We start from the raw sequence: 27,961 nt of genomic DNA on the forward strand, positions 1-27,961 counted from the left end.
TAGTAATATTATAAAAGCGAAAGTATGTTACCTCTTCACGCAGTGATCTACTGGACAAATTTTTATGTAATTTGATACACGGGTAGAAAATAACCTGGAATAAGCTAAAGTGAGTGCTTCTCAGAGCGTTTCGAACGCTGCGGCCGCGCTGTTATTACATTTTTTCAAATTTTAACAAAGACAGAGTTACTTTTACTATCTGTCTTTAAAATAATTAATCTGTGGTAATGTAATTTTTTTAGAATGATTGATTTTGTAAATTATTTTTTTTTTTTAATTTCATGGCTCCATCGTTCGCCACCTTCAATAAGAAAATTGACGGATCGTAAAATGAAAGCGCGGCCGCAGCGGTCCAAATACTCGGAGATCCAGCCCTCAAGGAAGGTAGGTATTCCGTAAGTACCTAATAATTCCATGCCACACAACATGTGCCGACTTCGTGGTATGGACTTATATAATCATCGATACTTAAATATGTAGTATTATAATACAAGAAGTATGTAGTCATAAAATAAATGACAAAAATTATAACTTCGGGGCTACTAACGCTACAAATAACAAAATATGGTCTGTTTAGGTGAATAGTTCCTCATATTGCAAATCACACCGACCATATTTGTCGCTTCCTTTATTGCTTTGCTTGGACACTTAGCACTTTTTACGTGTTGCGCGAACAACAGCCCACTTACAGTTTAATTCCGAATTAATTTAATTGTTATTTTAGTTAATTCCGAATCTATAAAACTGCAAGTCGGCTGTTGTTCGCGCAACACGTAAAAAGTGCTATATGGATTTTGATGCGGTTTTCACAGTTGTATAGCTGATGGTCTAACTTAAAATCTGGTTATAGGTTTCATCGCGATACGTTACTTAGAACCAGAGATATTGACAATAAGTTCTAAACGGACGTATATGAAATAAGGCGGGCGAAGCCAGCAGGCAAAGGCTAGTTGCATTATAAAGTCAAAATATGGAGAAGCCCTAGTAACGAGTGGAACAAAACAAAAATATAAGATCGTTACGTTTTTATAGACTAAAATGCAATACAATTAAGTACAGTCAAATCTGACACTTTTTCCCATGTGTCAAAAAGAAGAAAAAAAAACATTTTTTTTTGTTTTTGACACATGGGAAAATGTCAGATTTGACTGTATGCTTGTGTACGCATGGAATTAGTACGTACTCGTACGAAGTACTTATTAAATCCATGCTTGTATGAGAGTGGGGAAAAGTGACGGCACAAAAGTTGAAATAAAAAATTGTTTTATACTTTATTGAGAACAAAAAGGTTACAATAAATAAAATCAACATTTGATTATTTATACATGTTTATTTTATACACAGGTTACTATATTAGAAGTGTAAATAAGTATTTTATGCATAGTGCATAGAAAAGGAAAAGAAAATGCATTCGTTTGTAGACAGAGAATGGTATAGTCATATCCAGATATAATCATAACCAGTCATATCAACAGATATGGGATATGGAAGATTATAAAGAGATGTTCCTATCCACACTATTAATATATAGTATTATAAATGCGAAATTTTGTATGTCTGTTCGCTTTCACGGCTAAATTTTCACGGTTTTGATTAAATTTGATATATTAAAAACATGTTCGATCATAGCCTACTTATTTTTTCAAAAAATCGACCCAGAAATGTCTGTAATGGCGGGTGAACGTTTGTATGAAAATCGTGTCTGTTCCGCTTTCGCTGAGGAATTCGCGCGGGCTAAGCCGCGGTCAAAGTTTAGTTAAAATAACAAAGAAAACGAGATAGCGCTGATATATTTTGTCTTTCATCACGGCGTCTGTTACTTTGTATGAGATTAGTATTGTGTCGGGAAATTGTATAGAAATATTCAGACTAGACACTATACATGGTGTAAAAGTACGTCCGACACAGCCGTAAGGTATGCATACGGTACCCCAATTAAAGTTACTTCATAGTAAAAATATGACTGGGATATAGGAAAATAATTTAAAAATTCAATATCAAAAACAATCAAAATCAGTGCACAGCGAACATAGCGCGGCACATCGTGTCAATGACCTCGGCTCGCGCGCGAATCAGCTGTGAGCCGTGAGTTTGTGCGCGTGTGTCGCTGTAGCGACGACATTCTTCATTGCATGTATTAAACTTTACAGTTAGTTTTGATTGGGAATTCCTTAACATTTTAATGAGGTTTCTTTGGATGAAATGGCGGTTACACGATAAATTAGACAAATCTGCAAAAGAAAAAATGAAAATTTTCAATTCAACTTTGAACCTCATTATCACGGTAATTACTGATTTCCCAAACATGGTTTCTTTGGGGAAAATGTTCATATTGATGGGGAGTTTACGTGGGCGAAACCCACGTAATCGCTTTGTCGGAGGTATATTTACGCCCTGTATAGACTCATCAAGTGTCTATGTAATGTCTGTTTCCAATTCTATACATACTGGGTTACTAGTATCTAACGCATAACCTTCCAAAAGCGCATAAGGTACATAAAGACTAGCCTAATCTTTTGTTCTACGACTTTTGTCTAAACGTAATAAATACAAAAATTTCCCTTTTTTTAGTTTTAATGTCGTTTCTATAAAACATTAACTCTATGTTCGATTCCGCTACATAACGCTACTGTACTGTCTCGTGTTGCTTGACTATTACATAGAGTTAAGTTGTGTAGAATCGCAAATTAGATTGCATTTTTTTTTAAACTACGAATCACGTAAAGTCGTAGAATAAAAGTTGCTTGTTTTGATGTACCCAAGTAGTATTTAGGAGGTTTTGCGTTTGACACCAGTCTATATTTACAATTCCCACATTTCCCAAAATTCCCACGCGATCACGACAAATCGGCGTCCAACGGGTCCGCGTGCTCGATATCGCTCAAGCTGTCACTCTCAAAGTTATTATCGCATTTCGACGGAGACAGATTATGCACGGCTGTTTTTGAAACAGTCTTAAAAATCTCTCTGTGGTCCGTCTCAGTTGAAAGTTTCAAAGCGTGTTCCCACGCTTGCAGCGTTAACGTGTGTCTGTTCACTTGGCTGTCGGCTACATCTATTAATATTGACTTGATATCCGAACGTGTTTTCGGTAACCAATCCGATAGCTCGGATCGGAGCGCCTCCGATGACTGTTCTAATCTGAAACGATGTTTCAAGGACAAGTTCATTTGTTTGACAAATAAAATTAAAACAAAAAAAAAACATCGACGTTCAATATTCATTTCGCTACAACTTTTGAACGGCCGTACCGATTTTGATCAAACATATCTAAGAACTGTCATTCGTAAAATTTAAAAAATACCACAATACAGATATTTTATTATTTTAAAAAGAGTAAAAGGAATTCTTGTCTTTGTTCAAATTTGCAAAATTGTAATGACGGAGAATCGCTCTGAAAAAAACCCTAGGATCCTGGCGTGTCCGTGGAGAGTGAGAACAAATATTTAAGGACAAATCACACAGATTGAGCTGGCCCCAAAGTAAGTTCGAGACTTGTGTCATGGGATACTAACTCAACGATACTATATTTTATAACAAATACATATATAGATAAACATCCAAGACCCGGGCCAATTAGAAAAAGATCATTTTCCACCGTGACCCGACCGGGATCGAACCCGGTTCAGAGGCAAGCACTTTACCACTGCGTCACCGAGGTTGTCAAGACAGATGGATATAAAAGTATTTTTATCTTTTTCGCGTTTACCTGTTATGTAAGTCATCTGACGTGTTGCCGGCGACGTACGCGGCTGTAACAGAAACAGAACATCAATTTATTTCGGGTTTTATTCAAACGGTCAACAACAAACTAAAACACCATAAAAAAACATCACCCAGCAAATATAACTCACCGTGCAACGCCTGCCTCCTCTTCAGCTTCTCTCTGTGCGCCCTAGAGTACGCAACGAGCATGGGCAGCAGTGCGCGGGGCGGAGGCGGGCGGGGCGCGGGGCGGGGTACGCGGGCAGCGCCGGCGGCCAGTGCGCCGGCCGCCAGCGCCGTGTGCCCGCCGGCGCCCGAGGCCCATGCGTCGCAGCACCGCTTCATACTGTACACCGATAATCTTCCTTTGTACACTCGTATACAAACATATTCCTTACATATTCAGTCCCGGATTAAACCGGTGCGGGGCCCGTGCAAGTAGAAAATGTGACCATGGGGCCCTAGAGTTACATTGCCTACTGAAATTTAGGTTTTATTTACAAAACAGAACATTTACAAAAAGGTTTTTTGTGATTTAATGCATGCAAATTTGGAAGTAACATTAGTAAAATCGATATTTCTAAGTTAATAATTTTCTATATTCATTATAGTGAGGTCATTCAAAAATTCTTGTCACATTGTGTTCCTTAAGACATTTTTTATATGTTTCATGTTGAAAAATAACTTTCTCTATAGCAGTTTGTGATCATCAAACTTAAATGCAACGAAATAATATGTTGACGACCTCGGTGGCGCAGTGGTGAAGTGCTCGCCTCTGAACCGAGAGGTCCCGGGTTCGATCCCCGGTCGGGTCATGACGGAAAACGATCTTTTTTTTATTGGCCCGGGTCTTGGATGTCTATCTATATATGTATTCGTTATAAAATATAGTATCGTTGAGTTAGTATCCCGTAACACAAGTCTCGAACTTACTTTGGGGCTAGCTAATTTTTTCTGATTTGTCCTAATAATATTCTACGCTAAGTCGCGGGTAAAGAGTTAAGTTTCTAAACACCCAAATAAATTGCAAGTTAAAAACAGCTTAGGTAAACATCTCACCCCATAAAATCGTTGGACACTTCGTCCAAACCTTTGTGCAGTTTTGTCGTTAAAGTACATAATGTTGTGAGCTTCTGTTCCAATGACGTCAAGTAATCCTCTATAGAAGAGAATTCGGGGTCTTTCACTCTGAAAATAATAAATATATACATATATATTTATAACGCAAGAGTTTTATATACAGGGTCACTGGTGTCAAACGCAAAACCTCCTAAAGACTACTTGGGTACATCGAAACAAGCAACTTTTATTCCACGACTTTTTGTGGTTCGTAGTTTTTTTTATTTTATTACAATTTAATTTGCGATTCTACACATCTGTATGTAACAGCCGAGCAACACGAGACAGTACAGTAGCGTTATGTAGTGGAATCGAACATAGAGTTAACGTTTTATAGAAACGACATTAAAACTAAAAAAAGGAAATGTTTTGTATTTATCACGTTTAGACAAGTCGTAGAACAAAAGATGTTAGTCTCTATGTACCTTATGCGCCTTTGGAAGGTTATGCGTTAGATACCAGTGACCCTGTATATATGAATGGTGCGAAGTTAAAATTAAGCGTATGTATGTATGTATGAAAAAAAATAAAGAGTTTATATTACCTAGCCCCATTAGTGGGTTTAGCCTCCCCACTGCCGTAGAGGGCGCTGCTTAAGCCCCAAAGGTTAAGAGCACTGCTCTCGCTTTTAAAAACCTGGAAAAAAAATTATTGTCTAAAAATTTTCTTATCTTGTGGATTTTTGTTGACGTAATTGATTATTTAAAGACACTAATTGAACGAGCGAGGTCTACAAATCAACTGGGGGCAAAAATATTTAATTTGTATGTATGTTTGTAACGCGATAACTTTCGAACCGTTGGTCTGATTTTGATGAAATTTAAAAGGTATGTCGTGTCAATAGATTTTTTTTTACTCTGTCGTTTTTGAAGTATTCACAATTTTGTAAAACCTCATCCAAAATCTATTGTGCTATTCGCGAGATTCGCGGCGAACAACTAGTTAATGTAATTTAACTTGTCTCGTGTGTTATTTTCACTGGTAAGTATAACATTTTAAGTCGGCTAAAGGCATCTGACATGACTAATGACTATCGCTCGTGAAAAGTAGATTGTACTTATGTTCCGACAATATGCAGGTAATAAATTATTTTTAAACTGTAGTGGCCAGGTTGATTTGTAAAGTTTAAACTAGTTTCGCCGCGTACTTAGACCCCGCGAGCACAACAAATTTTTAATGACTTTTTCATATATAACTTTATACCAAATTGTAAATATTTCAAAAACTACTTCACCGATTTTGATGCGTCACGAACTTAAAAATTCTATTGACAGATACTACATACCTTTTAAATTTCATTAAAATCAGACCAACTGTTTGAAAGTTATCGCGTTACAAACATACGTATACTTACATACAAAAAATATATTTTTGCCCCAAGTCGATTTGTAGATCTCGCTCGCTCGGTCAATATCTACGAGTTACCTCACCTTCTCCAGTTCCTCATCAGGGAGGGTGAGGAACAATCTGAAATCCTCGCTGTGAGTCAGTATGGGGTGTCTTGCGACGCGGTCTGACAAAAATAAAATTATTATCATTTAGATTAGTTTATATATAATTATACATAATATACACGGTGACTTTTAATACATAGGCAATATTTTGTCTACACGCTCAGTCCATGATTTCATGACAACATGAATCATGACAACTTTTAGTACGGGAGTAACTGTTAATCGCGAAAAGAAATCCAATAACTAACTTGTGGAAAATGTATGGATCAGATGATTTTTTGTCGCGATTTCAATGTTGCTTCCATACGAAAAGTTGTTCAGTGCCGTCGACTGAGCGTGTAGATAAAATAATGCCCATGTATAAGAAATCAACCTGTATAATTTTTCATCAGCACTCGATCACAATCATAATATGTTTCAGTATACCTTAAAAAATTATACATAAATTTATATTTCAAAAATGTTAAGCCCTTCTGGCATAATAGGGACCAACACTGTTTGAATGAGTTTCTTTCGGCAATTCTTCTTAGCAGTGGATGTTCCGAAATGCCAGTAGTTTGTAGCTTTGGTAAATATCATTAAATATAGAGTGTGACGTGAAAAAGTGCCCGTGAAGGACTAATTTCTGTATAAATGATTTGATTTAGCTTTAATAATGGTATCTTTTAATTTTCACTTCCATGAACGTAATAAAAACATAGGAATTTGAATTCTCTTCTATTCCCGCGCAGATTGTAAAAGTCAATTAAGGGAATAGGCTATAAAATAAAGATTAATCGCATAGGCAATGGGCTAATAACCTGTCACTACACACACATTCGTCCTCACAAACTTTCGCATTTATAACAAAACTAGTATATGACTCGCGGTTTCGCCCGCGTTAATTTTCGCGGGATGAACGGTACCCTACGTCCTTCTTCACACTTCAAACTACATGTATGCAAAATTTCAAGAAGATTGGTGGAGTAGATAACAGTAGAACAAACTTACTTTCGCATTTATAATATAACTTCTTACTCCCCTCGATTAGTATTTTCCGCAGTTAGGCCTCCTGTCTGGGCCCTTTCTGCGTGCGGAGTCTGAGCCGCTGATCGTTCCAGCTAGCCCGGCCGCTTTTGCATTTATAATATTAAGTCAGGATATACATAAAATTAATTCTAATCATTTTGAAACATACCAAGAAAGGCGTTTAATCCCAGCGTTCTGATAGCTACGAAGGACGCCGAGTATCTGTCGAGTTGTTGGCGCGCCGAGTGGAGGGGGGGCAGGGGGGGCGCCGCCACCAGCGGGAACGACGACGACAGCCGCTGGTGGAGTACCTGAGGGGGATGACCGTGACTTTTACGTTTATCTCTCGTTGTTGTTCGTCGCGAACCTAAACCTCGCGAACACAATAAATTTTGATGAGTTTTTACAAAATTGTGATCAAAAATTACTTGACCGATTTTCTTGTCCCGCGAACTTAAAAATTCTATTGATAGATCCCATATAGCTTTTAAATTTCATCAATATATTTTTTTTTTCCGTTCATCAGCACCTGATCACAATCATAATATGTTTCAGTATACCTTTTGACCATGTACTTTATTGTGTACTTACATTGTTATATTACTGATAAAAAATTATACATAAATTTATATTTCAAAAATGTTAAGCCCTTCTGGCATGATAGGGACCAACATTGTTTGAATGAGTTTCTTTCGGCATTTCTTCTCAGCAGTGGTCGTTCCGAAATGCTAGTAGTTTGTAGCTATGGTAAACATCATTTAATTTAGTATATGACGTGAAAAAGTGGCTGTGAAGGCCTAATTTCTGAATAAATTATTTGATTTTGATTCAAAATCGGACCAACGGTTCGAAACTTATCACGTTAAATACGAACAAAGATACATACATACAAAAAATGTATTTTTGCCCCAAGTTTATTTGTAGACCTCGCTCGCTCGGTCAATTAGGAACTAGCTGCGCCCCAGGGCTTCGGTCCAGTGGGAATTTCGGGAGAAACAATACCCTATGACTTAGTCCAGGTTACATTCTACCCGTGTCCACACAGTCCGTCCAGGAGATTTCGCGTAACAAACACATACATTCACCTCACAATCATTCGCATTTATAATATTAGGATTTGCTGTGACAATTATTAATTATTGTGTGATTTACTAGATTTACTAGTGATACGTATTCCTCATGTTAGATCGCTAAACAAACTCATGTGGCACGAGTAGGATTCGAACCTGGCATCTTTTGATCCACAGGCTCTTCACCGTTCTATCAATCTACGCACCTTAAAATGGTTGTACCGTCGCCGCACGGCGGGAGGGCCATGCCAGCGTGCGCACACGCAGCGCACGCGATACGTCACATACGTCTCTAGAGTCGACATCTGTTTCATTGGGGCGTCCACCTGTTTACGGACAATAAATAAATATATTAGGACAAATCACACAGATTGAGCTAGCCCCCAAAGTAAGTTCGAGACTTTGTGGGATACTAACTCAACGATACTGTATTCTATAACAAATACATATACAGGATTACTGGTATCTAATGCATAACCTTCTATTTTAGAGACTAACATCTTTTGTTCTACGACTTTTGTCTAAACGTAATAAATACAATTAGTGTTAATGACGTTTCTACAAAACGTTAACTCTATGTTCGATTCCGCTACATAACGCTACTGTACTGTCTCGTGTTGCTCGGCTGTTACATACAGTTAACATGTGTACAATCGCAAATTAAGATTGTATTTTTTTATATGAAAAAAAAAACTACGAATCACGAATAGTCGTAGAATAAAAGTTGCTTGTTTCGATGTACCCAAGTAGTCTTTAGGAGGTTTTGCGTTTGATACCAGTAGCCCTGTATAGATAAACATTCAAGACCCAGGTCGATCTGAAAAATATATAATTTGTCATCTTATCGAGCCCGGACCTTCAGTGTAACAGTCGCCATAATGACCATAAAGTACAAAGGTCGTCTTGTGTTTTTTCAACTTGTACCTACCGTGGTTTCGCCCACGTGAATAAAATTTTGAAATTTCAACTCAGTTCAAGGCATTTATTGCAATTCATTTGATTTGTGGACATGGTTTAATTATTACCAGCGGCGAATCCCCGCTTCACTCGGGGGTAGAAACATAAAAAAAAAAACACCTACACTCCTCAATCCCACTATTGGTGAAATCTGTACAAAATTCCGGTAGTTTTTGAGTTTATAGCGTTCATAGAAACTGACAGACGCGAAATAGGGATTTTGTTTTTTAGTATTTTTGTATTAATTGGATGCAAAATTATGTTTGTTTATACATCTCTCTTTATATTTAATACTAGATGTCGCCCGGGCTTCGCTCCCGTGGGAACTTTGAAATAAAATACAGCCTATAGCAATCTTGGGTAATGTACCTTTCTAATGGTGAAATAATTCTTAAAATCGGTTCGGTGGTTTCGGAGATTACCCGCCTCAAACATACAAAGTCACAAACGCTTACCTCTTTATAATAATAGTATAGATTTGTACGAATAGATTGGTTACCTTCACAGCGATATCACACCCAGTATCCATGATAAGAGGCACAGCGTCTTGGAGGTCCTCATTCAGGTCTTCAACGACACTAGCCTCTGTCTCCTCAGTCTCATCTCCATCATTCAGGTCAAGCACCGCCGAACTGCTTTCACTGGCCATGTTGCTGGAAAAAATCAATAAAAAGTGACCGATCTCTTTTTCGTCCACATGTTCCCGGTTGTATTCTTGGCTGCGACAGCTGAAGATTTATGTGTGATTTTAAGACCTGTACCAGAATGTTATTGTACCTGTCTAAGTTGTATTTATCCCCTAGTCATGTGACATTTATGGGAGAATACAAAGTTATCATATTCTGAATACAAAAATTTTTTTTACCACATCAGTGTAGCAATGCGGCGTGATGGCCTAATGGTCATCACGCCGCACTGCTACACTGGGGGCCCCGGGTTCGATCCTGGGTCAGGTCAACATGGAAAATGAACTTTTTCAGATTGATCTGAGTTTTGTTTGTTTGTTGATGATGTCTATATCGTACTAATATTATAAATGCGAAAGTTTGCGAGGATATACACAAAATTATTTGCCTATATATACTATTACTTACTATATACTTATTGAGACTTTTGATTAGAAACTACAATTTACATAATTTTATCTCAATATATAATAGGAACCAGAATGACAATTCCAAATCATCAAGGAGACACCACTGCATGATCTCTCGCACACTGTCTAAAACCAACACAGCTCACCACTTCCTCAGCAACCGGGCGGTCCGTAATTGGATTACCAGAGGAAGTTGATTCTGCACCATCAATAAACTCTTTTTAAAAATAGACTTGACAAGTGGATAGAAGAACAATGTGTCACTGTTCTATAAAATCTGAATCAATATAAAGTTATTAATTGATATCAGTGATGTGACTTTTTATAGGGAAATATCTAGAAACTTTCAACGCTGCTTGATATAGACACATCAGCTGCTGAAGCTGCCTGTCTATTACTCAATAAATAAATAAAATCTAGTGGACATATTGTTATAAATATAACATATTGGCGTGCCACTAACATTAAATAAAGTAGAAAGTATCGAAGTGAAAGCTTACACAAAAAGGTGCGTCACGTGTAAAACGATACGATATTATTTAATTATCATGTTATCTGTCACTGTTTTCGTAATATAAATAGGCTAATCAACTGCATGTAATGCCAATTTGGAACCACATATTATATATACTTGCGAGGACTTTATAAAATCAATAATAAGGACCTTTAAATTATTTATTGCACCAGTGGTGGAGAGTCTATGAATCACTTTAAGTATTTGATACAGTATGATCAATTAATAATTGTTCCAAATAATATATCGATTTATACAAGGTACAAAATAGATTCATATTGTAAACAAGGTATAATAAACAAAGACAATTTTTAAAATAGTACCTTGTTAGGGCGATGGCTTCCTTATTATGTTTTGCGGTTCCACAACAATCCTTATCAATTTTATTTTATAGATACCTATTTTTTAATGGACGAATAATATTAAAATCTATGCCAAATTGAACGAAAGACCAATAATACCACAATAATTAATACGTAGGTACCTACCTACCCATGTACCTACCTCTGTGCATAAGAATGAATGAAATGAATGCGATTCGATGACAATGTCGCATGAAATGACCACTCTGTGACATTGACGTTTTTTTATCGCCGCACGATGGAGCCAAGAAATAAAAAAAAAAAAAAAGAAATGGTTGCCTGTAAAGTCGGTTTTACGGGCGAAGATTTTACGTGACAACGTCTTTTTCTCGGTAGAATATACGAACGAGAGAGAGGCCCGCCGAATGCCTTGCGTCTCTCTCCCACGGTGACTCATCGTAACGTTACCGGGCGTTACACTTTTTCATAAGTGACTCCCAGCCGCAACCTAATTTAAGACGTTGTCACGTCAAAAAGCGGGCTAGATCTAGAAATTATTGCATACAGCTTAGAACCAAATCCAGTTTACACTGGTAGTATAATAACCTGGAATAACACATAGGGTACTTTTTATCCCAAAATTCCCACGGGAGCCAAACCCCGGAGCGCCACTAGTAAAAACACAAAACGACAATTACTATGTAAATATGACATTTTTCCATTATGCGAGAAAAAAAGAAGTTTGAAAGTTGACACATTTTGTCCTTTCCCTCATCAAAACGTTGTATGAGATTAGCTAGAATGGACCGAGAAAGTGTTATAAAATCTTCTATTTCATTTAGTGTGACCTCTACATGGTTTTTGATCTTAAGACTGTACGGGCTTAGATCCCTTTGCCGTTCCAAGTGGATAAAATATTTTGACGACCTTCGTGCTAAACTGGAGGTCCCGGGTTCGATCCCCGGTCAATAAAGGTCGGAAAATGAGCTTTTTCAGATTGACCTGGGTCTTGGATGTTTATCTATATATGTATTTGTTATAGAATCGTTGAGTTAGTATCCCATAGCACAAGTCTCGAACTTACTTTGGGGCTAAATCAATCTGTGTGATTTATCCTAATATATTTATTATTTATTTATTTTAAAATAAACCAAATAAAGTTTTGGTCTTTAAAATATTCATTTATCTGATGCTCCACGAAGTTCTTATTAAATCAATGGATTTTGCTAAGAACAATAAAAAAAAATACGCTTAAAGTCAGTAGCAGTTTTAGATAAAACTGCTACATTTTCTTTGGGCTGGTATAATACCGTTGTAATAAAAGGCATATTTTCATTATATTATGTAAGTATATTATATTTATCTTAAAACTAAGCCGCTACGCCATCTTGGACTTCATCGTCTGCGAACAAAAATCTTATTTTAATATTTTTATTGAAAATAAAAAGTCGGTCAAGTGCGAGTTCAGTTTCAAGTGGATGTGATGTACAGTTACGAGGATGGGGCACCCTGCGTCTTTGTACGGTTTTTACACTATCATGTAAAGTTTTCGGGATAACACCAGTTGAAGATACAATTTATAGGAACTGTTTTAACTGAATCTACGTGACATTGTGTTTTTAGTCTAGCTGTTCACCCGCGGCTTCGCCATTAGCGCCAATTAAACAATACACACAGCGCCATCTAGTGTTCTTATATTTGGCGCCACCTGTAATAGAATACTACATGTTTTACGCAAATCTGACGGAAACAATAGCTTTTTCAGGGTTGAAAGGTATTTTATATCCTTCTCCATACTCATAATTAAACACAATAAATTTTTAATTATGCCAAAAAATAAAATGGGGCTATCAGTACCTATTACTGATAATTATGTGCACAGTCAAAACATAAAAAATCGAAATCCAAAATTGTATGGTGTATATTATGAGAAATTTCAAGAAGATTGCTTGAGTAGATAACGCGTGAAGTGGTAACAAACATTCACATTTATAACATTACATGGGATTATATACCTTTGTCATCGGTGTCCATGGGCTCGGGCGTGTCCTGGTAGGCGGCGGCGAGCGGGGACACCACGACGCCGTCCCACACCGTGATCTCGGTGGCGATGTCCTTCCCGCCCTCGAACGCCTGCAGCCCCAGCACGTAGCGGTGCCCGCCGCGGGCCACCACGCGCAGGAGACTAATCAAATTATTATTTTTTAAACATGATTTAATTTAATACTAGATGTTGTTCGGGGAGTGGGAATTTTAATATAAAATATAGCCTATAGCAATCTTGGATAATGTACCTTTCCAATGGTGAAAGAATTTTTGAAATCGATTCTGTAGTTTCGGAGATTACCCACCTCAAACATACAAACTCATAAACATAAAGTCATAATAAAAAAAGAGTCAAAGTTTATGTTACCTTTAAAGATTTCATGTATTCCTGTGGGAAATTTCATCAAAGTTAGTTGAGTGATTTTTTAGTTTATCCAATAAGTATCTCACTCTTTATAATACTAGTATAAACAAGCGGCCCGAACATAATAAATCACACACTTATACTTTTCCCAGGAACCACACTATCTATTAGTGAAAACAGCATGAAAATCCGTGCGGTAGTTTTTGAGTTTATCGCGAACAGACAGACGCGACAGAGGAGTTTGTTTATGTAAGAGTAAGGATATAATTATCGTGTTTATTACTAACAGTATGGGATATGCCTGAAATAAACGCATTTCATTATGAGAACTTTTTATATAAGAGGCGCTAGATACTGACGTCTGCGCGGTGTTGGCGGCGGCGTCCTGCGCGGCGAGGTCGAGCGCGGTGTGCGCACGCGCATGCGCGGCCTCGCACGGGTCCGGCAGACCCGCGCAGCCCGGCAGGAACAGTCCGCCCGCCAGCAGCGACAGCGCGCGTCTAACGTATTTAATACATACACTGTACATTTTTAACCATGCCACAAAATAAAATGGAAAAGAATAATTTCTAGGAACTGCTGATATTTTCATGTTTTTATTGAAAAGGGACCAACACTGTTCAAATGAGTTTCTTTCGGCATTTCTTCTCAGCAGTAGGGTCGTTCCGAAATGCCAGTAGTTTGTAACTTGTGAGATATAACTATAAATATAAAATTTGACGAGAAAAAGTGCATGTGAAGGTCTAATTTCTGAATAAATGATTAGAATTTGAAAGTCGGTCAAGTGCGAGTTCAGTTTCAAGTGGATGTGATGTACAGTTACGAGGATGGGGCGTCTGTGTCTTTGTACGGTTTTTACACTATCATGTAAAGTTCTCGGGATAACACCAGTTGAAGATATAATTTATAGGAACTGTTTTAAATGAATCTACGTGACGTTGTGTTTTTTTTTTATCATAGCTCTTTTCCCGCGGCTTCGCCATTAGCGCCAATTTAACAATACACATAGCGCCATCTAGTGTTTTTATATTTGGCTACAGGTTTTACGCAAATCTCACGGGAACAATAGTTTTTTCAGTGTTGAAAGGTAGCTATATCCTTCTCCATACTCTTTTAATTATACACAATAAAAATTAATTATGCCAAAAAATAAAACGGGGCTCTCAGCACCTAATAACTGACAATATGTGCAGTCAAAACATAAAACATCGATATCCAAAATTTATCCAAAATCCTGACTACTACGCTTCATAGTAAAGGTAGGCTCAGCGCAGCGGTTCACACAAAGTCGATTTTCATTGTGAAATTCTGGCAATTATTTTTTATTTTTTGCCTATACCAGGGTCATTGCACGTGAGAGCGAGAGAACACGATAAACTACGAATAGGAATAATTGTAGTTTCAAACTACGTCCACAAATTCATTGATATTTGGGATAAACGCAAACCTCAATAACTTTGGTGAGAAACGATAATATTAAATTTTCATTACTCACATGTATTAATAGGGTCTTTATTATGGTATATATTCATATTTAAATTCAAAATTCAAACCCCTTCCACACGATACAATCTGATTGCTGATCAAATTGGGTACACTGATCGCACGTCCACACGTACACAACTAAATCGTCAATTTCAGTATTTGATTGAACAATCTCAAATCGGGCGATGCCGACCACCCAATAACCTTGAATTGCATCCACACGACCCAATTTGATTGTCAATCTAATCAAATTGGGCGTATAATTGGGTCGTGTGGAAAGGGTTTTTCATTCATGTTAATGTTAATGATCATTTTCATATATATTAATATATATTTACATATACATTTACATACATATTCATATATATTCACTCTAACCTAACGAGAAATGCATAATATAGAAAAAAAAAAAACAAAATTCCTTATTCAATGTAGGATAATATACATCACCTTTTAACAAGGCATGCAAGTATTTAGTCGATTTAATATAACATATATAAATTGTTGACGTCTAAAGTTTAATTTCAATGAAAGCAATTTGAATTAAAAATAAAAAAACTTCTAGCGAAATACACAAATTATATCAAGAATTGTGGTCGTTCCGAAATGCTAGTAGTTTGTAGCTTTGGTAAATATATTTTAATTTAGAATATGACGTGAAAAAGTGCCTGTGACGGGCCAATTTCAGAATAAACGATTTTATTTTGATTTTAGAAAAAATACGTATCAATAATAAACATTTCATTACAAAAATGAAAAAGTGTTTATGCAATATAAATAGAGCAGAGTCACTGACCGGAACGCTTGGTTGATAGGCAGAGCCTGTCGCGCGGGGTTGTTCATTATGCAGTGGTGCGCCAGCAGGTCCACCATCCAGGGGGTGAGGGGGGCCAGGCCCGTGTGCCGGGCACACATGTCCCGCAGCAGCCGGATCAAAACCTGAACGACCATAAAACTATATACATACATATATACAGGGTTACTGGTATCAAACGCAAAACCTCCTAAAGACTACTTGGGCACATCGAAACAAGCAACTTTTATTCTACGACTATTCGTGATTCGTAGTTTTTTTTTTCATATAAAAAAATATAATCTAATTTGCGATTCTACACATCTCAACTCTATGTAACAGCCAAGCAACACGAGACAGTACAGTAGCGTTGTGTAGCGGAATCGAACATAAAGTTAACGTTTTATAGAAACAACATTAACACTAAAATTGACACATTTTGACGTGACAACGTCTTAAATTAGGTTGCGGCTGGGAGTCATTTATGAAAAAGTGTAACGCCCGGTAACGTTACGATGAGTCACCGAACGAGAGAGAGGCCCGCCGAATGCCTTGCGTCTCTCTCCCACTCAACTATGATCGGTCTGCCGCGCGCGTAAAAAGACGTTGTCACGTAAAATCTTCGCCCGTAAAACCGACTTTACAGGCAACCATTTTTTTGTATTTATTACGTTTAGACAAATATCGTAGAACAAAAGATATTAGTCTCTATGTACCTTATGCGCCTTTGGAAGTTTATGCGTTAGATAACAGTAACCCTGTATCAAAGCGGTGGAACACCAGATTCTGGCTGTGATGTACAGTCGCGGAGGATGGGGCACCTAACCTTGCCGTACAACATTATCGCATGAGATCATATTGTAAATATAATTATCTAGATGTTGCCCGGGACTTCGCTCCCGTGGGAATTTTGAGATAAAATATAGCCTATAGCAATCATGGATAATGTTACCTGTCGAACATTGAAAGAATTTTTGAAATAGATTCCGTAGTTTCGGAGATTACCCGCCACAAAACGCACACAAACGCTTACCTCTTTGTAATAATAGTATAGATACAATACCTTGATAGAGGAGTGATGAGCATTCTCCTCGAACCATCTGCTGTGACGGATCGCAGCTAAATGACTACTTATGACCTTGTAGTCTAGATGTACCTGAAAATAATAATAATTGACAAATTCACGCCATAAAGATTATATATTTCAGAATGCAGGCATAAAAAAATACTGTTTGCGCGCATCGACAACTGTTTAATCGCCAATATTAAAATTGAACATTTATGCCACTAGATGGCGATATCTAGTTTTAGAACGCGCTATCGTGTGTCGCTCGAGAAATTATATAGTGCTTTGAAATGTGTAAAGTTTTTTTGTGGCTTAACTTTTTGATCATTCCACGGTTGTCACAATTCTGAAGTTTATATTTCTGTTGGACCTCACGTGTATTTTTTACAATCAGCCGATTGTTCAACAACATTGTAAATACTTTTTAAGTTTAAGCCATAAATTCTAAGTTTTCATGTAAGTAAATGTTTTCTTATGAGAATAAAGATTTCTTTAACCCTATATTAAAAATGATTTTAACAAACTTTTTTACCATGTAATTATATAAATACTGGCCGCGCCCCGGGGCTCCGCTCCCGTGGGAATTTCGGGATAAAAAGCATTATATGTGTTAAAATCAAAATCAAATCATTTATTCAGAAATTAGGCCTTCACAGGCACTTTTTCACGTCATATTCTAAATTAAATGATGTTTACCATAGCTAAAAACTAATAACATTTCGGAACGACCACTGCTGAGAAGAAATGCCGAAAATTCATTCAAACAATGTTGGTCCACTGTATGCCAAAAGGGCTTACCATTTTTTAAATATAAATTTATGTATAATTTTTTATTGTGTTATTCCAAACCCGTATACCCGGTAACCCGTGTACCAAATTTCATAACAATCCGTCCGGTAGTTAAATGCGTGAAGAGGTAACAAACAAACTTTCGCATTTGTAATATTAGTTGGGATTTGACGACCTCTGTAGCGCAGTGGTTAAGTTCTGATCCCCGGTTGGGTCATGATGGAAAATTGTCTTGGATGTTTATCTATATATGTATTTGTTATAAAATATAGTATCGTTGAGTTAGTATCCCATAACACAAGTCTCGAACTTACTTTGGGGCTAGCTCAATCTGTGTGATTTGTCGTAATATATGTATGTATGTATTTAAAATCAGACATTAATTAGACGTTTTTCTAATCAATGTGACACTATGTCAAATGATGCGTGATGCATCTCGTATATGAATATAACTTGAAATATTTTTTTGTTCATGTATGTGCTGTAAATTCTGAAATTTTTGCATTTTAATTTTGAGCGCAGCTAGGTATAAGTTATAAATATCAACATACGAATTAATAGTAGATTAGTAGCCAAGGGCTGTAAGGCATCAATTGCAGCCAGAGATTTTTGGGCGCACGAGGGTGCAATTGATGCTCACACCCGAGCTAACTACTCTGCTTCACACCTCGATTGTGAGGTAAGTAGATTAGTAATTATAAAAAAAAATCCCAAAAACAAACAATATTCAAAGTAAAAGTTTTCTATTCCCGCCTTTTTTCATTAAAAAGAACCAAGTGAAGGACTTTTTTTTTTAAAGAACGATATTGAGCTTCGCCGTTCGATATTTAAAATTGATGACTATTATATTAATACGAACACAAGGCTGAATAGCGAAGCGATCTCTTTGCTCATTGGGCTGAACGCATGATGTCTATTGCCAGTATGGCAGTTGACTTTTTGAAAGAGTGAAGTGTTTTTTTTTTAATTACTTATCGCCATAAGGCTTTTCTAGCTACATTATCACCCTAGAACACTAATTGGTCACTTGCAAGCACCATTTGGGAGTAATAAGGACCTACTTACGGAACATGGGAAATACGGAAAATGATTACGAATGAAACTCACGTCGGGCTCCAGTTTCCTGAGGTTCTGGTGCAGCGTGGTGACGAGCACGCGCGCGCGCGCGCCGCCCGCGCTCGCCGCGAACCCGCGCTCGTCGCTCGCGCACGTCGCCGCGCCCGCGCCCGCGCTCCCGCCCTCCGCGCGCATCAACTTGTTCAGCTCTTCGTTCACCTGACATGGCCGAATCCACACTTATATTACTAATTGTTCGCCACGAACGTGGACCTCGTACATCAAACACGACAAATTTTGATGAGTTTCTACAAAATTGTAAATATGTATTTCTATTCTTAGATAAATTTTGATGAGTTTTTATAATATGTGAATATTTCAAAAACGGCTTAGCCGACTTTGTTGCCAAACGAGCTTAAAAATGTTATTGACATATTGTACATACATAACGCGTTACAAACATACGAGTACATACATAAAATCTATTTTTGGCACAAGTAGCATGGTAGCGGTCAACTAATATGAATGTGTGTTTATTTGTCCGTCTTTCACTAGACAAGTTTATTTGTTAAACAAATTAAAAACCTTGCAATATTGATTTCGCTACAACTTTTGATTTTGATCAAACATATCTAAGAACCACCAGCATATGTATTAGCTATCAAATAAAATAAAAACAAACTAACCCAATACGGGTCATATATATATATTATAATCGGCACTCGGATCACAATCATAACCTGTTTTGATATACCTTTTGACTATGTACATTATGTACTTTTATATATTATTAGAAAAAAAAACATTGTAAGAAACAATAATGGTAAGCCGATCTGTCACGATAGGGACCAACACTGTTCAAATGAGTTTCTTTCGGCATTTCTTCTCAGCAGTGGTCGTTCTGAAATGCCAGTAGTTTGTAGCTTGTAAGAAATAATTATAAACATAAAAATTGACGAGAAAAAGTGCCTGTGAAGGTCTAATTTCTGAATAAATGATTTGAATTTGAATTTTGCACCGGTGCATTGCCAATTGAGAAAACTAGTTTGCAACTCACTTTATTGGACAATCCTTCAACTGCCTCCTTGGTTGGTAGCGTCTTCATTATGACCACAATATCTGCTACGTTCTTGCCCGCCATCATAGTGCCCTTTTTGTACGAGCCCACTTGTCTCACCTCCTCCAGTTGCTGTAGACAGAGATGGATAGTAGAGGGTAATCAAAATTTGAACACACTTTTCCCTATGATTATTTATTATTTACTGGGAATTTTGAGATAAAATATAGCCTATAGCAATCTTGGATAATGTACCTTTCTAATGGTGAAAGAATTTTTGAAATCGGTTCGGAAGTTACGGAGATTACACGCCTCAAACACCACCAACGTTTAGACTAAACATTCTAATATAATATGTATTGCTTGTAAGATACATTGTGTTTTCTTGCGATGGCCAAGTCGATATACTTATTTAAAACCTAAAAGATTTTTAATATTGATTTGATAATAACTTGCGTAATAAGTTAAGGTAGAAGTTCCCTTAAGTAAACTAAATAAATTAATAGACTTGGTATTACATGGATCTCACAACTTTTTACAGTAGAAAAACTGAGCTGCGAGACTTGGGTTTTTTTACAGCATGTTTTTGATGTTAAGTAATTTTTTTATGCGAAATACATTTATATCTTGTGGACAAGCATTATGAAAGCTAGATAAGTTTATATCAGAGATCCCCCAGAGGCTGACATAGTCACACAAAGAGCCTTGTCAAAAATTTAGAAAAAAAAAAAATATTTATTATTTTTTGAGGACCTATAATTTTCTCCTTTGCTATTTAGTTTTATGTCTATTTGTTTATACAGAGTGATCTCTTATACATAGGCATTATTTTATCTACACGCTCAATCGACGGCACTGAACAACTTTTCGTATGGAAGCAACATTGAAGTCGCGAAAAAAAATCAGCTGATCCATACATTTTCCACAAGTTAGATATTACATTTTGTATGGAACAGCTGATTTTTTTCTCGCGATTTCGGAGTTACTCCCGTACTAAAAGTTGTTCAGAATCATGGACTGATGGATGGATTTTGATTAAATTTTTCGTTAAAAGAAAATGTTATAATTTCTTCTTCTTCTTGACCTTATCCCACTCATGTGGGGTCGGCACAGTATGTAAGTTCCTTCCAATTCATCCTGTCATTTGCCATATCCGTTGATACTCCTCTCCTGTTCGTACTATCCTTGACACACTCCATCCATTTCTTCTCAGGACTTCCTCTAATCCTGGAACCCTTTACTTCCATCTTTAAGTAAAGGGTTCCAGGAATAAAGGAAGAAAAGAAAATGTTATAATATTATACAAAATAAGCTTACACTATTGCACCTAATAATATAAACTAGCGACTTCGCTCGGGTAAAACGTAATAAATCATTACACCTAAACCTTCCTCAGAAACCACACTACCTATTGAAATTGAAAACTGCATGAAAATCTGTGCAGTAGGACTTTGTTTTATAATATTTATTTATTGAGTAATAGACAGGCAGCTTCAGCAGCTGATGTGTCTATATCAAGCAGCGTTGAAAGTTTCTAGATATTTCACTATAAAAAGTCACATCACTGATATCAATTAATAGCTTTATATCGATTCAGATTTTATACAACAGTGACACATTGTTCGCTTTTATCCACTTGTCAAGTCTATTTTTAAAGGAGTTTATTGATGGTGCAGAATCAACTTCATCTGGTAATCTACTCCGATTACGGACCGCCCGGTTGCTGAGGAAGTGGTGAGCTGTGTTGGTTTTAGACAGTGTGCAAGAGATCATGCAGTGGTGTCTTCTTGATGATTTGGAATTGTCATTAATAATGTATTTTACAATTAATATGTAAGGATGTTGACCTTTTATCCTCATTTTATTGCTATTTTTGTAACAAGATCACTCAATTAAATTTAGGAGTCAAAATCTAAAGACTACAAAAAAAAGATTTAAAATTTCAATGCTAAATTCAAAACATGTAAAGTCATCAATTTCAAATATCATCATTCAATTTAGGACACACCACTTAACGATGTTAAAAATTTACTAAATACTAAGTATAAAGCCGGGTCCGCAGCCAATTTTCTAACAAAACATGTCATAATTGTTTATTCAATATTGCACTGTGCTGCCCTACGTCTTTCTTCAGTGAGCGCTAACACAAACTGAGTCACTTTACGTCCCCGCAGGCGAACGCGGGGTATGTTATCAATTGATTTGGAAAACATGTTTTTGTTATTTTTCTAACAAAACTGTTGGGCCTAATTGGTTAGTAAAACATGTTTTTGTGATAGCTAACATGAAAACACTACTCTATTGACATGGCTTAACAGCTTAATGCAGACTTCCAAAGAGAAGATTAATATTTAAAAAAACACATACACAAGCAGCAAAGTCTCCCGGCGCTACAACTAGGTTGTCCAAAACAGTCTGCAGCTTTGTGACGAGGCTGAGCACGGCTGATTGCTCGGCAGGAGACGGACAGAGCTCGGCGTGGCGTTTTAGTAAAGCCTGGAAACATTTTATTTATTGAATAATAGAAATCGGACAAATAAATTGTTATAAACATAAAATTATTACAAAATGCCACCCCAAATGGAGCCTGACGCAAAGTTGCCTATTACACAACATCTTCGAATGGCAAGTTTTTTACCAGGAACCATCTAGAATGTTAGTCTAAACCACACTCCCACAAATGCCATCCAACATTAACAATAAAATGTTAGGCTTCAGGACACCAAGACATGATTTGGATTTGTTTCAATGGATATCTAAATCATCATTTACCTATGATGAACTTGGAATTTTAATAAATACAATAAAAATGAACGGACAAATCACACAGATTGAGCTAGCTCCAAAGTATGTTGGAGACTTGTGTTATGGGATACTAAATCAACAATACTATACACGACCCAGGTCAAACTGAAAATGTTAGCTGACTAGGGCCTCCCTCAACAGTCGTATTAACACGTGAGCTCATGGTGCCATACAGACATGGAAATCACTACATCGACGAGAGGAATTGGTTAAAATTTAAAAGTTAGGTTAGTTCATACAGACCACCACAAATACCGCGAGACCAGCGAATTAACACATTAAAAACAAAATATAAGTATGACTATACAAAAACAACCATAAACACTTACTTGTGTTAGGGCTGAATCATCGGGTGCAGGTTTACATCTGGGAAAAGCCGGTTCTGCCAACACTAGGTCAAATGGGGGCCTCAACATCATCACTCGTGGTCTGTTGAAGGGCGGACGCCCCATTCCACCACGTCCGGGTATGCCACGACCGGCCCGACCTACTCCACGCACCATTGTTTATCAAAAATAACACTGAAAATAACAAGCAGGAAAAATTCAATAATCTTTCTAGATCTATTAATCACTATAACGAACTAAGGAATTAAGGTATGGAGGTAAATTAGTTGTAATAAGAGAGTAGTAGTTATTCTTTGGAACTCAATTTACCCGAAATAAAGATATTGATTAAAATTTTATGGACGCCAAAACGATGCTGTCGAGCGATCCGAGCTGACCTCGTCTTGTCAGTCAGTGCGTGAAAATAAACTTTTCCATCTGCAAAGTGTTGCCATAAGAAAATTGCTAAAACAGCTATTCACTATCCCGCATTGCTCAAGCACCCAGATCAAGACGCTCTATCTCTCTATGGCTCATCATGCCATCTTGAATGGCAGCTTACTGACATATTGCTTGACAGTGACATAATTATATTATGACAGACGACGATGACAGGCAGTAAATAAAAATGACGTGGAGTTATAGGTTACGAATTGTTGTACTATTTTAATTTTAATTAATTAATAATAAATGAGGTTCTTATTAATACCAAAATAGCTTTCAAGTGTTAGTTTATTAATTCATCTACAGAATGATTGAGATATCCGATGTTCAGAGTAAGTTGTTAAGAAATATAGTACTTGTATATCTTAGCAAGCATATATCGATTCTGTTAATAAAATGAATATTAAGCGATAATGATAATGATAATTCTCTATATCTAATAAATTATACGTTGTTCACAAGCTAACATCAAACGATAGAAATTAAAAAGTATATAATTTATTTTTTTAATAAATTTGACGACTTCGGTGGCGCAGTGGTAAAGTGCTTGCCTCTGAACCGAGAGGTCCCGGGTTCGATCCTCGGTCGGGTCATGATGGAAAATGATCTTTTTCTGATTGGCCCGGGTTTGGATGTTTATCTATATATGTGTTTGTTATAAAATATAGTATCGTTGAGTTAGTATCCCATAACACAAGTCTCGAACTTACTTTGGGGCTAGCTCAATCTGTGTGATTTGTCCTAACATATTTATTTATTTATTTAATAACAAAGAAGTACATATATTTGTTTAATTTATTATTTTCTCATCTGAGTATATTTCTGGTTCTAATCTGGTTCTCGCACACTGTCTAAAACCAAGCTTACCACTTCCTCAGCAACCGGGTGGTCCGTAATCGGAGTAGATTACCAGAGGAAGTTGATTCTGCAGCATCAATAAACTCTTTTAAAAACAGACTTGACAAGTGGATAGAAGTGAACAATGTGTCACTGTTGTATAAAATCTGAATCAATATAAAGTTATTAATTGATATAAGTGATGTGACTTTTTATAGTGAAATATCTATAAACTTTCAACGCTGCTTGATATAGACACATCAGCTGCTGAAGCTGCCTGTCTATTACTCAATAAATAAATTAATAATCTTGGTTATGATGCCCCAAAGCCAACCTTACAAAAAGTAATCCTTTAAATTTGGATGTTGTGTTTGTGATTGTACAACTGGCTATGGCCACGAGTGTGTTGCTACCTGCAAGATAGTGACTATAATTGACATAAAAAAAATATGAATGAAGATCAATTTTTTTTAATATTTTGACTTTGATATTTTTTTTTTTACTTTTTCAGAAATCGGTGTGGGTCTTGTGGGGTTCGGCATGACATTCCTGTTCCTAGGCATACTCCTTTTGTTTGATAAAGGGCTGCTTGCTATAGGAAATGTATGTAACAATTTATTTTGTATTTAGAGTCTGCCTTCAGGCGACTTGTATAAAATCCCACACCAGCAAATAAGGCTTGGCACGTGAGCCTTGAAAATGGGGAGAGTTGTTTAGTAAGATTCACGAAATATCACAAGGCGCGGGGTTTAGTAAGATATCATATGTTTTTATTCTTTCGTCAAACAAATGAATGATGAAAAGCATAGTGCTGTATGATATTATTTTTATGCCTGTTTAGATAATCTAATATTATAAATGCGAAAGTTTGTGAGGATGGACGTGTGTATGTTGCTCTTTCGTGTAAAATCTACCGGACAGATTGTTATGGAATTTGGTACACAGGTATAACCTGAATTAACACATAGTATGGTAATTTTTTTCCCGAAACTCCCACGGCCCCGGGGCGCAGCTGGTATTCTATAAATTTTAATTTTCTTTGTCGCTACTAAAATATACATTTTCACCACTTACCACAAAAGGGGAAAAATCAAAAATGCTAAAATAAATTACATGATTAGTAGACGGCCCCTAACACACTCGAAAAGAATACCATGAAGATAATATGTGAATTGTGTAAATAAAAAGATATATATATTCTATTTATAAGAACCGAGAGGTCCCGGGTTCGATCCCCGGTCGGGTCGTGATGGAAAATGCTCCTTTTCTGATTGGCCCGGGTCTTGGATGTTTATCTATATATGTATATGTTATAAAAATATAGTATCGTTGAGTTAGTATCCCATAACACAAGTCTCGAACTTACTTTGGGGCAAGCTCAATCTGTGTGATTTGTCCTAATATATTTATTTATATTGCAGATTTTGTTCATAAGCGGCCTGGCCTGCATCATAGGCCTCCAGCGCACATTTTTCTTCTTCTTCCAACGACACAAAGTTAAAGCCTCTGTAGCGTTCTTCAGCGGAATATCTATTGTGCTGCTGGGATGGCCTATGTTTGGCATGATTGCGGAGATATACGGTTTCCTGTTGCTATTTAGGTGAGTTTTAGAGTTTGGTAAGTTAGTTTTACGGGTCAACAAGTAATAATGGAATAGGATCACTTCCGTGTCCGTGTCTGTCTGTCCTAAAGTCCTTAAAGTATACATATGTACCAATAGAGTACGCAAAGCAGCAGGGCCAGCACCATTAGTCACACAAGGTCACAATGTTTAGTGAAAATGACATATCCGTGTTCCGCATCTCAATCTGACTCCGGCGACACGGTGTTCCGGGCGACGCGATCGAATCGAATTTGAATCGATCTAATTTGACCGCTACGTCTACACAAACAATTTATAGAACTGCTGCTTTTGCTCCGCACAAAGGCGGAACTGCAACACTAGCGCTCAATTGTTACATACAAAGTCCATTTCTACATGTGTGTGGTCGTTTGTGTATAATCTTTTACATAAGTACATATTAATAAATATATTAGGACAAATCACACAGATTGAGTAAGTTCGAGACTTGTGTTACGGGATACTAACTCAACGATACTATATTTTATAACAAATTCAATATCCAAGATCGGGGCCAATCAGTCGAACCCGGGACCTCTCGGTTCAGAGGCAACCACTTTACCACAGCGCCACCGAGGCCGTCTTATATTATAGATGCGAAGCCTGTCAGACTTTCACGGCACTGAATCGATTTTGATGAAATTTTGTGTGCAAAGATAAAAAAGAAAAATTGTTTATTTGGTACTTACATTACAAACAAATCAAATGTAAACCTAAAAAGACAAACACAAGACATACACGCTCATTATTAAATACTTGACTTCAAATATACGCTACTTTTTTTTCATGTTTCGACTTGAAATTACACTTCGTTCACCCAGTTGACATCACCCAAGTGCTCAAACACCACTGTAGACCATAGTCAATCAGAACAAAGACGAAACAAATAGTTTTAATATGGCAACACTAATTTTCAGGGGATTCCTGCCGGCAGCTGTCAACTTCTTAAGAATGGTTCCAGTGTTAGGATCCTTATTGAATCTGCCTATTATAAGTGGTGTGAGTATCTCTCTTTATCTTAGGTATATCTCTCTGTCTCTATCATCTTGTGTGTCATTAGGGGTAGTGACGTCGTGAAGCTCGAGGTGACAGTTAAAAATAAAACTTAAAATGTAGATTCGGCTGTTTTTGTGAACTGCCTGACGTCGACACTCCATGAGAATGCTGTTGCCCAAGGATGCCGAGGTGTGTCCAGAACAAAATCAAATTTATTCAGAAATTAAAATTTCACAGGCACTTTTTCACGGTAAATTTTATTATAATGTAGTAATTTGTCAAAAAGCTACAAACTACTGGCATTTCGGAACGACCGCTGCCGAAAAAATGTATTTTTGCCCCAAGTTGATTCGTTTTCACGTCATATTCTAAATTAAATGATATTTACCAAAGCTACAAACTAGCATTTCGGAACGACCACTGCTGAGAAGAAATGCCGAAAGAAACTAATTCAAACAGTGTTGGTCCCTATCATGCTAAAAGGGTTTACCATTTCTTACATAATACGTCGACACAATAGACAGGGGCACGGGTTCATTTCCCGCTCGATTCCAGAATTTTTTCATCACATTATTAATTTCTAATATTCAGGTAATTGCTATAAATATTTTGCGTGTTTTTTTTTTCTCAGATTGTCAACAGGATAGCCGGCGACAACGGGCGCAATATGGTATGAAAACGCGCGACTGACTTTACGAACAATATTAAGTGTACACATGTGTTTATACGAACGCTTGTTGGCTAGTGATGTGAATCAATATTGTGGGGATTTTCATTTCGTACGCTGGCAACACTGATACAAAATTGAATGGAATAAAAAGATAGTGGAGTCGTATTGTTTATTTATTTTTTTTATTTTCAGGAAACATAGTTTTGTTTGGATCCAATTGAACTGCCAAGTATTCGTCTGTAAATAAGAATGGCAAATTGCCTTTTTTAAAATAAAATATAAATAAATAATAAATTTTGATGTAAGCATTAATTTTTTTCATTAGCCTTTACCCAAACAACAGATTATACCTAAATTATAAATGACAAAGTTTGTGAGGAT

The 27,961-nt window shown here is 36.8% G+C and overlaps 3 protein-coding genes across 5 annotated transcripts; 1 reads left to right on the forward strand and 2 right to left on the reverse strand.

Moving 5' to 3' along the window:
• Positions 1-1,463: 1,463 nt before the first annotated feature.
• Positions 1,464-24,446, reverse strand: LOC128682423 (sorting nexin-7-like). Of its 3 annotated transcripts, none has more exons than XM_053767084.2 (10): positions 24,324-24,446; positions 9,813-9,966; positions 8,563-8,682; positions 7,456-7,597; positions 6,255-6,337; positions 5,369-5,460; positions 4,765-4,893; positions 3,855-4,051; positions 3,710-3,752; positions 1,464-3,141 (listed from the first exon to the last, which is right to left on the reverse strand). In XM_053767084.2, exons 2-10 carry the CDS (start codon positions 9,960-9,962, stop codon positions 2,838-2,840), a joined length of 1,260 nt encoding a protein of 419 aa, XP_053623059.1. In that variant the 5' UTR covers positions 9,963-9,966; positions 24,324-24,446; the 3' UTR covers positions 1,464-2,837. The 3 variants fall into 3 exon arrangements, with proteins under 3 accessions (XP_053623059.1, XP_053623057.1, XP_053623058.1); XM_053767082.2 differs by lacking the exon at positions 24,324-24,446 and adding an exon at positions 11,247-11,422; XM_053767083.2 differs by lacking the exon at positions 24,324-24,446 and adding an exon at positions 10,408-10,566.
• On the reverse strand, positions 12,499-23,482 carry LOC128682424 (uncharacterized protein). Its single transcript, XM_053767086.1, has 10 exons — positions 23,343-23,482; positions 23,016-23,207; positions 22,249-22,377; positions 19,882-20,013; positions 18,876-19,043; positions 16,977-17,069; positions 15,917-16,059; positions 13,995-14,135; positions 13,241-13,410; positions 12,499-12,627 (listed from the first exon to the last, which is right to left on the reverse strand). Exons 2-10 carry the CDS (start codon positions 23,187-23,189, stop codon positions 12,596-12,598), a joined length of 1,182 nt encoding a protein of 393 aa, XP_053623061.1. The 5' UTR covers positions 23,190-23,207; positions 23,343-23,482; the 3' UTR covers positions 12,499-12,595.
• Positions 23,622-27,888, forward strand: LOC128682427 (uncharacterized protein). Its single transcript, XM_053767089.1, has 6 exons — positions 23,622-23,788; positions 24,805-24,896; positions 25,715-25,893; positions 26,832-26,913; positions 27,542-27,580; positions 27,773-27,888. The coding sequence occupies exons 1-6, from the start codon at positions 23,764-23,766 to the stop codon at positions 27,779-27,781; spliced, it is 426 nt and encodes a 141-aa protein (XP_053623064.1). The 5' UTR covers positions 23,622-23,763; the 3' UTR covers positions 27,782-27,888.
• The last annotated feature ends 73 nt before the right edge of the window (positions 27,889-27,961 follow it).

The sequence above is a fragment of the Plodia interpunctella genome, chromosome 30 (assembly GCF_027563975.2).
Source record: "Plodia interpunctella isolate USDA-ARS_2022_Savannah chromosome 30, ilPloInte3.2, whole genome shotgun sequence".
NCBI lineage: Eukaryota > Metazoa > Arthropoda > Insecta > Lepidoptera > Pyralidae > Plodia > Plodia interpunctella.